This window comes from Abrus precatorius, unplaced genomic scaffold (assembly GCF_003935025.1).
Source record: "Abrus precatorius isolate BTA unplaced genomic scaffold, Abrus_2018 Scaffold2, whole genome shotgun sequence".
NCBI classification, from domain to species: Eukaryota; Viridiplantae; Streptophyta; class Magnoliopsida; order Fabales; family Fabaceae; genus Abrus; species Abrus precatorius.
The window spans coordinates 30,043,632-30,053,107 of NW_020874362.1; the positions used below are offsets into that span (position 1 = coordinate 30,043,632).

A 9,476-nucleotide genomic window follows, 5' to 3' on the forward strand; every position below is an offset into this window, starting at 1 on the left:
AACGTTTGTTTGTTTGTTTAACCATTTTAACAATATATTATTATTATAATAAAAGTTGATTTAACGCACTATGCCGAAAGTTGAAATGCTACTCTCGAAACATCGTATTGAAAGTTGAAAGATGCAAATTTGTTCACAAGCAAAGGTGCCATCAATTTGGCACCATTTTTCTTTCTTTTTTTTTTTAATTCTTAGCTCAGATAGCTCATTTAGAATAATTTTAGGGTCCTTTTTTTATTATTTAATATAAAAAAACATAAAAAGTAAACCTTTTTATTATTAATCTATTTTAAGTTTATTTTAGTGAAATATATTTTCTTATGTATCTTTAATTTTATTTTATGTTTTACTTTATTTTATTTATTTATTTATTATATTTGACTTCTATTTTTGCTTATAAGATTTATCTCTTTCTCACTAAAAGCTTTACAAGATAAGTAAATATCAAATAATAATAAAAAATTTGCACAAAAAATCTTGAATTTTTACTTGTATCTATTTTATTTGCTTATTTTTTGGGTTGTGTATTCTTTAGCATTTTGTATAAGTTTAGAATATTGATGTAATTTGATTTTGTATTAATGTTTTGTCTCTATGAAATATTTTTTTAATTAATATATTTTATTAAATAAATAAATAATACAATATTTATATCAATTTACAACATTAACGTGTAGTTACTCTATTGTCATATGTTATAAATTGATAGAACCTTTATGTACCAACGTTACCTTAGGTTTTATGCAATATAAATCTATCAAAAGAAATTTAATCCTTTTATTAAATAATAATAAATCTTTTATTTAAAAATATTTACTCTTTTCATTAAATTTATTAATGTCATATTTTAATTTTCCTTAAGTCATATTTCAAATTTTAATAAATTAAAATCATCTCTTCACTTTATCATACAAATTTTTTTAATATGGATGTATGATTTACATTACCTTCGATTGTCCAATAAATTATAAGATATTTATGTATAACTTACTCTATCTTAAATTTTCTTTCAACATTAATCATAGTCAAAATTAAAATTCAAATACTTCGTTTATGAGCAAAATATTTTTAACTATTGACAATATAGGCGTGTGATCTTTCTTCACCTTCTGTATTATTTCACGTAGAATATATGTATAACTGCGTTATCTTGTATCCCTAAACATTATAATTTTATGAAGATAATTTTAATTTAAAAATAAATTTTCTCTTACTAAATTCATTTTTAATCAACTAATCTCTTAATTTTTTTAGATAGAACTACATAGTTTTGAGTTCCCCATTGCACCTGGAGATACATAGGAGCGGGAACCAAACCCATCAAATTAAAATAATTTTTAAAATAATTTTTTTCTTTTTTTAAGATACTGAATTAACATTTCAACAAATAATTTTTCTTCTTCTAAAATAAAAATAATTAATGTTTAGAGAATAAATAAATATTTTTAAAATTAAAATGAATTTGCACAATTAGTTTTAGGTAATCGTTTTCTCAAACTCATTTTTGATTTCGAAGATCATATTATTATATAAAATTTTTCTAAAATTTTTTTAAAATAAAATTTGATGACAACTCCTCTAATATTTTAAAAGTGTTTTTTTTTGTCGTACCCGAGTATCCGGTTGCCACAATTATTATATGAACATTTAAAAGCATTTACCTTTGAAAGAACCATTATGTTTATTATTTATCTGTGAGAAATGATATAATAAACCCGTTTCTATTTTTGATTTCTATTAGAAGGAGTCAGAAAAAGTGTGTAAACAGGGGTTTATTATGTTATATAACATATAATGATGTAAATATATTTTTTATAATACACTTTTATTGATTAAAAATTATATAAGTTTAATTTTTAATAATTTTTAGTTAATAATAAAAATGTATTAAAAGATATGTTTAGAGTGTTTTCGCAATATTTCTCATACAAAAAATACTATAATAGGCTGTGAGGCGGTTTAAAAGTACGGTTTTGGAAGGTGGACCGAAGGAAGGGAAACTGGGTTCTGGTGGAAGCTAAAGATGCAATGCATGCCAATTGAGTATTGCCAGTGAAGCAAGCAATGTTTTCATACCTCACACAAACGCAAAGAATACAAGACGTGTGCGATTATTAATTTAATAAGATTAAAAAAGCACTTCTCCACCGCCATGGACTCGCAACGACGAACAACCCCTTCTCCTCCGTCTCCGCAACTCCATGAATCAACCTCCATCTTCTTGCCCTTCCTCGCATTCTTCACCATTGCCGCTCTGGTATCTCTCTCTCTCTCTCTCTCAGCCATTAACTTGTTATGTTTCGTACATTTATTAAAGATTTTGTCCAGTCATTTTTATTTTATGTGCTATTGCTATAAGCGTAATAAGCTCTCATTTCGGGGATTAAATCGAATGGACAAAGCATGGTGGTGGTGGTGAAATGTGGTATGCTAAATTTTGTTTGATCACTTTAGGATAAATAGGCCACACATTCGCATAATGATGTAATGATTTATTTGGTTAGCAGCTAAAATCAATTTCACACGCTATGACACACATTCCATATTGTAAAATTTGCGAGTTAGATTGATTTGGGCGCACATCTTAATTGCGTTCAACTTTTTAAAATCAATTCTGCTAAAATTTAAAATAAACAGGCACTTAGTAATCATGTCAAAATGAATGTAACCATCTCCTAAGATGAAATTTTAACTAACATGTAGCATCTAAACAGCCTACATGAAATGAATGCTTGGGGCATTATCTGATTAGTCTTTTGCTCAACATTGCACTTTTTACATCGAGGAATGGCAAGAAGTTCTAATTTACTAATGTTAAACGATAATGAATAGGATATTTGTCTTAATTCATTGTTGTTTTGACATTAATTCTTGCTTACTATTTATTGGGAAGAAGATCTGATCAAACTTCAGAAAATAAATATATTCTTCTTACATTTTTTTTATCCATGGCTTGTTTATTAATAATGTTGCCTAGCTTGGAACTTTTTCTGAATTAATTGACCTTTCTGAAAATTAAGTTTTTGATAGAGCACAATGGTATTGTTTGATCCATGTAGGCGACCTGCCTAATGCGATAAGGATTAACTATTGTTCTTGTTGCGGTACTATTTATTAGAATTGGAAAACATTTGAATTGACTCTATTCAACACTTGAAGCTTAAAACATGTGATACAATCTACAGGTTGTGGTTCCTTCAGCATCACCATCTTTCAAAAATACCTTATCCATTCTGCACCAAGTTCCTGAAGGCCATGTAGGGGTATATTGGAGAGGGGGTGCCCTTCTGAAAACAATTACAGAGCCAGGTCTAAATACTCCTTTGTTTTTAAATTTTTTGCTCAATGTCTCCTAGCACAAAATCTGCTTCATGTTCTTGGTATTAATATTCCAGGTTTTCATCTAAAGATGCCTTTCGTAACTGAGTATGAACCCGTTCAAGTGACACTTCAGACAGATCAGGTAAATTGATTATAATAGGTTCATGAATGGCAGTTTATTTTGCTCTATAATTTGGATTTTTAAATTATGGTGACTATTACAGGTGACTGATATACCATGTGGTACTAAAGGAGGTGTTATGATAAATTTTGAAAAGATTGAGGTAGTAGCAAATATTATTTTGTTATGTAATCTTTGATTAACTAGTGTTCTAGTTTTTTACATCTTTTAATAATTTTATATGCAGTGATGTATATTATTCTTTTAGGTTGTTAACCGACTTCACAAGGAATATGTCTTTGAGACACTTCTCAACTATGGTGTGCATTATGACAAGACATGGATATATGACAAGATTCATCATGAGATCAATCAGTTCTGCAGCTCCCATTCTCTTCAACAAGTTTATATTGATGTGTTTGATCAGGTTAATTTTAAAGTTTTAGAAGCATAATTTTATAGCCATGGTTTATCTTATATTGGTTTTATTGAGCTCAATGACATCATATGATCCATGTAGCCAATTTTATCTAGTGGGATAAGGCTTGGTGGTTGTTTTTATTGTTGGTTTATTTTATTCTGGTAACTTTCATTTTATACTGTAATTGTTAAGCAAAACATGAGGGTTGGACTTGGTACGAAACAGCTTGATGTATGTTTAGTAACTTATAGCTTCTATTGTCATCCACTAAAAAGTAATTTATTCAGGTCTTAAGTTTTTATTGTTCCAGACTTTGAGTCTTTTGCTTCATTGTATAGATGAGATATACCAGTGTGTATTTTTTGCCTTAGGGTTTTTCTCCTTTCTTGATGTCTCATCTTAATAAATATGTTAACAAGGCAGGCATTGGGTCCTTTCAGATTGATGAAAAGATGAAAGATGCTCTTCAAGTTGACTGCACCCGTTATGCTCCAGGAATTGAGATCATCAGTGTCCGTGTCACAAAGCCAACAATTCCAGAAAGCATAAGACGCAACTTTGAACAAATGGAAGAGGAGCGTACTAAGGTATATTTTTACCAAGAAGAGCTGTGTCATTTTCCTGTTAATATGCATGGAATTATATAGGTGCAAGGTAGTTGATAATTTCATTAGAAGTAGGCAGGGTTAAACATGTGCTGCCTGCATGCACATGTAAGGAATATTTTTTCCCCTTTATGGTTGATTTATGTTGTCATTTTTCTGACATGAGTCTCATTGAGTCTTGTAAATGCTTCTAGCAGGTTTTAGTATGCCAGGCTCCATTTTATTTAGATTTAGTTTTTCTCTTTTATATTGATGTTAAGCAATGTGAATTTTTTATGTTATGGGATAGGTCTTAATTGCTATTGAGAAACAGAAAGTATCTGAGAAGGAGGCAGAGACTATGAAGAAGATGGCCATTAGTGAGGCTGAAAAGAATGCCAATGTTAGCAAGATCCTAATGGAACAAAAATTGTTGGAAAAGGATAGTGCAAGAAGACAAGAAGAAATTGAGAATGAAATGTACCTGGCACGTGAAAAGAGCCTGGCAGATGCAGACTTCTACCGGTGAGATTTTCCTTTTCTTAATGTCTTTGATGTCTGTTAAGTTAATGAATAAGCTATTGTAATTTATGGTCTTCGAAAAAAGAAATGCTTAACTTTGTAGTTTTTCCAATTTCAAGTGTTATAAAGGAAGCTGAAGCAAACAGGTTGAAGCTTACTCCTGAATTTCTCCAGCTTAAATTTATCGAGGCCATCGCTAATAATACGAAGATTTTCTTCGGGGACAAGGTAATCCTTTCCTCTACCAGCAATGTCAATATTTATCTGTCCTTGTGCACAGGCTTGACCTTTCGGTTACTCTTCAGGTTCCGAATATGATTTTGGATCAGAGGCTGCTTGGAAACTTCCTTCATGAAGTTTCTAGAGGGACAGCTACAAAGGACAAAACAGATATCTGAATTTGTATCTGTCAGAGCTCAGATGACCCAAAAGCATTACCAACATTTTGAAGAGTAGTTTTGTCTTCAAACTTATCCTGGAAAGCTCGTCTGAGTTCTTATCAATTGTGACTGATGGGGGCATAAAGGACAACTACATCAGGTTGTTCTTAAGTCTCCTTACATTTTTTCATTTATATGAGCTGATTTTTTATTGTCCATATACCTACCACCATTTCCAATTTGCACAGTCAGGTTTCAGCTCTTTTTGGTAAAATTAGCTAAAACTTACAACCTTGTAGCTTATGGCCCTTAAACTTATAGCTCATACTTGGGTAGCTAGCTGATTGAATTAGAGTTGTTTGCTAAAATTAGTTATACATGAATCGTGTTAAATAGTTGATTGATAATTATTATGACTGTAAATTATCTTAAAAGAAGGATAAAAATCAGAAGTAAAATTGTTGATAGGATAGTCATCGTAATTCAAATTTTTATAGCGATATATTAGGAAACATCAAATTAACTTTTCTCGATTACATTTGTACTCATTCTTTATACTTTTTTTTAATATTTTATAAAAAAAAAAATTTTAAAAAATATCGTTTATTTTTTATAAAAAATTATGTGAACACTTCTAATAAAAATATTTTTGTAATTTCAAAAAGTATATTTTTAAAATATTTGTAAAAAATATTTTTTGAATTTTTTACAATTTTTCGTTCTAATTATGAATTTTTACCTAGAAATAAATTTTAATTGAATGAGATTATAACAATTTATTATCAAATTTTAATATATGTATATACATTTTTGAATTTTTAATTTATATTTATTTAAAAATAATTTTTTTTAAAAATATGTATATTAATTTTGATACAAGAGTAAATATATTTTATATTTTATTCTGTTGTTTCTTTCAAATGTTAAAAAAATGATATAATTTGTTTTACTATATTAAATATAAAATAGGATGAGTTTTTTTTTTTTTTATCATATCTTATTTTCTGTATCTTTTTTTTATCTTATGATGTTCATCAAACAAGTCCTAAATGTTACTTTAGGTATTTTTTTTAAAAAAGTTAGCTTTAAAAATATAATATATTTTTATTTTTATTTTTTGTTGACCAAATAACTTTACTAATTTATTGGTCAAGTTAATAAATTTTAATTTTTAAAATAAATTATAAGATTACATTATTAAATATCAAATGCACTTTATGTATGCCAAAAAAGTATTGATAATGCATTAAATAAAACGCTATGCATTGAAAGTACTGAACACACATTTACCTTAGTATCAAAACTTGAATGATAATGGAATAGCTTTGAAGGTGAGGGGGCATTTTGTTTGGTTTGTGAAATTTTTTTATTTTTATTTTTTCATTTTAAACAAAATGTAGTTTTTAGTTATTAATAAATGGAAAAATATTTTCCGAAATTTAATTTACTCCACTGCATGTTTTGAATTGTTTGTTTTTGGACTTTCAGTATTCGGAAGATGCATTGTTACAAGATTCAAATTCGAAAATCTTACTAGAGGAAAATTAGATCTAATATTTTACATTCTAACGCAAACTGCCAATAACTATTCTCAGGGAAATTATTGTTAGCTTGGCTTCACTTCCTTACTTTGCTATAGGTTTGAGATCGACACTTCATTCATACACACCCGTTCCAACAATAAATACTACTAAAAGAGAGTTTTGGAGGAAAAGGAGGAAAGAGGAGAGCAAAATTTATATTTTAAATAAATATATTTAAAATTAATATTTTTTAAAATAAAAAATACAAATTAATATATTAATTAAACTTAATGTATTAATAATGTATTTGTCATTATAAATAATATAATTTTTTTTTAAAATTTAAAAATATTTTCTCTCTTCTCTTCTTCAAAATTCCCCTTTCAAACACACACTAAAATCATAGTTATATAAACGGACTTTATACTAGCATATAACGCTCTTATCACTCTTGGAATGTGATTACTTTTAAGTTTAAGACTTATTCCAAGGTGGATAGGATATTTTCAAAATTACTCTGATGCTAAGTTAACAAGTGAACCAAAAAGCCAAAATGGATAGAATCAGACTTTATTATAGGAGTTTCTCATTTTCAATGCCAACTAATATTATTATCATTAATCATGTGTAACAACTTACTTGCCATGAGATTCTATTAGTATATAATAACTTTTTCTATGAATAATGGTAAAATTAAAGTTTTAAAATTAGTTTAGTGGTGCTTATACGAAGAAGTGAAATTGAAACTTACACAAGACATTGAAGATTCATCAACAATGCTTAAAAAAAACTCTTTTCTATTTTTTTTTTCATTTGCTATACCTTTTCTTTTCTACTTTATGTATCGATTATGTTAATATTATAATCATATCTTAGCTGAGTAACAAAAAAGACCATTAAAAATAATGGGAGAAATTTTAGTCATTGAAAGCTTACTTCAAGTAAAAGAAGAAAAGACTAAAGAAGTTAAAAGGATAGTAGTGAATAAAGCCATTTTGGAGAGAAATTATACCTCTGGGATTTTGGAGAGTACTATCCAAGAACCATTACATGAGAAATTAGTAATATTAAAGCCCACGAGAAAGACCTCTACCTTACTTACAAATTTGCTTAAGCAAATTTTGCGAGTTTTCTTTGTTATTTTGTAAGATTTTCTAAACAAAAAATCTCAAATGGATCGTTATATTTATGCTAAAAACAAAGAGGATCTAAATCTTGATTAGGGGACATGAATTTGTTGGTAATACTTTGAAGGCTACAAGCAACTAACATGCATGGTGCCTTTTTGCTTCTTTTTTTTTTTTTAATTGAGGAAAGCCTACTATAAATTGAGTTAAGTTAAATTGAGCCTTGTCTAAAAAGGAAGACCAAAATATTTGTGTCATGACTCAATGCCCACAAGTTATATGGGTGGCACAATTTTTAGAGAGAATATGTTATACTTTAAAAAATTGGCTTAAATAACTTTAAAGTATTTTTAATATACGTCATCTTTTGTTTTACTACCTATAATTCAATTTTTATTTTATTTTAGTACCTAACATTTCAATAATTTTAAAATTAGTACCTGCCATGATTTGCTTCCCTCTGACTTGTGTAACAAAAATTTTATGTGAGGTGTTTACATGTAAACAATGAATTATATATGATTTTTTTTTTGTTATGTGTTTTAGCAATTAGAAACTCATAGTCATGGTGAAGTCAGTCACTCAATTTCTAGGGTTAGGGTTTTGCATTTCTTTTCTGCACTAAAAGTGTTTAAGCGCAGGTTCACAGCTTTTGAAGTAACTACTCTTTGTGTAAAAAGTAGCTATATGCATGGTATTTTGGCAATATAGCTTTTGGAGTGATAACTTTTTGTCCCAAAAGTTGCTATACACACCACGAATTCCTCCAATAAGCTTACGCATAGCCACTTTATGCCCAAAAAGTGTTAGTGCGCACAACCTTTCTTCCCAAAAGCCTTCAAAGTGGTTACTTTCACCATAAAAAGCAATTGTGCGCACCATGTTCTTGCTTCAACACCTCTGTAGTGCTTACTCTTGACCACTTTTTGACCTCAAAGTGGCTACTTTCACTAGGAATTTCCTTTCAAAGCCTCTGAAGTGCCTACTTTTGACACAAAAAGTAACTACAATCACCATACTTAATTTCATAAGTCTCTTAAATGCATACTTTTTGTATTAAAAATAGCTACCCCTATTTCTCAATTGAATTTTAAACCTCTAAAGTGTCTACTTTATGCATCTAGAATGATTACATTGGACCACTTTGATCTCTTAAAGTTTCTAATTTCATGTGTTTTCCTTGCAATGTCCTATGTTTTCCTTGAAATTTCCTATAAAACTAATTCAATCAACAACATTTACATAAGAACACTATTAAATCCAAACAAATTGAGTTACTTCAAACAAAATTGAGCTATTTAAACAATTATCATTTTTTTTATGAGATTTTAACCTTCTTAACTATAATTTTCTATTAAAAGCTACTAGAAAACTAACTAATAATCCAGTAAAATATGGATTTATCAATTGGCATTAATTGGTATAACACTTGGACAACTTTTGTATTTTTAGTATCTTTAATAATACAAATTTTATT

The 9,476-nt window shown here is 28.3% G+C and overlaps 1 protein-coding gene across 1 annotated transcript; it reads left to right on the top strand.

Moving 5' to 3' along the window:
• The first annotated feature begins 2,135 nt into the window (after positions 1 to 2,135).
• LOC113859152 (erlin-2-B) lies at positions 2,136 to 5,436 on the top strand. Its single transcript, XM_027491968.1, has 9 exons — positions 2,136 to 2,257; positions 3,186 to 3,309; positions 3,396 to 3,463; positions 3,546 to 3,605; positions 3,711 to 3,869; positions 4,304 to 4,450; positions 4,758 to 4,972; positions 5,089 to 5,197; positions 5,275 to 5,436. The coding sequence occupies exons 1-9, from the start codon at positions 2,153 to 2,155 to the stop codon at positions 5,365 to 5,367; spliced, it is 1,080 nt and encodes a 359-aa protein (XP_027347769.1). The 5' UTR covers positions 2,136 to 2,152; the 3' UTR covers positions 5,368 to 5,436.
• The last annotated feature ends 4,040 nt before the right edge of the window (positions 5,437 to 9,476 follow it).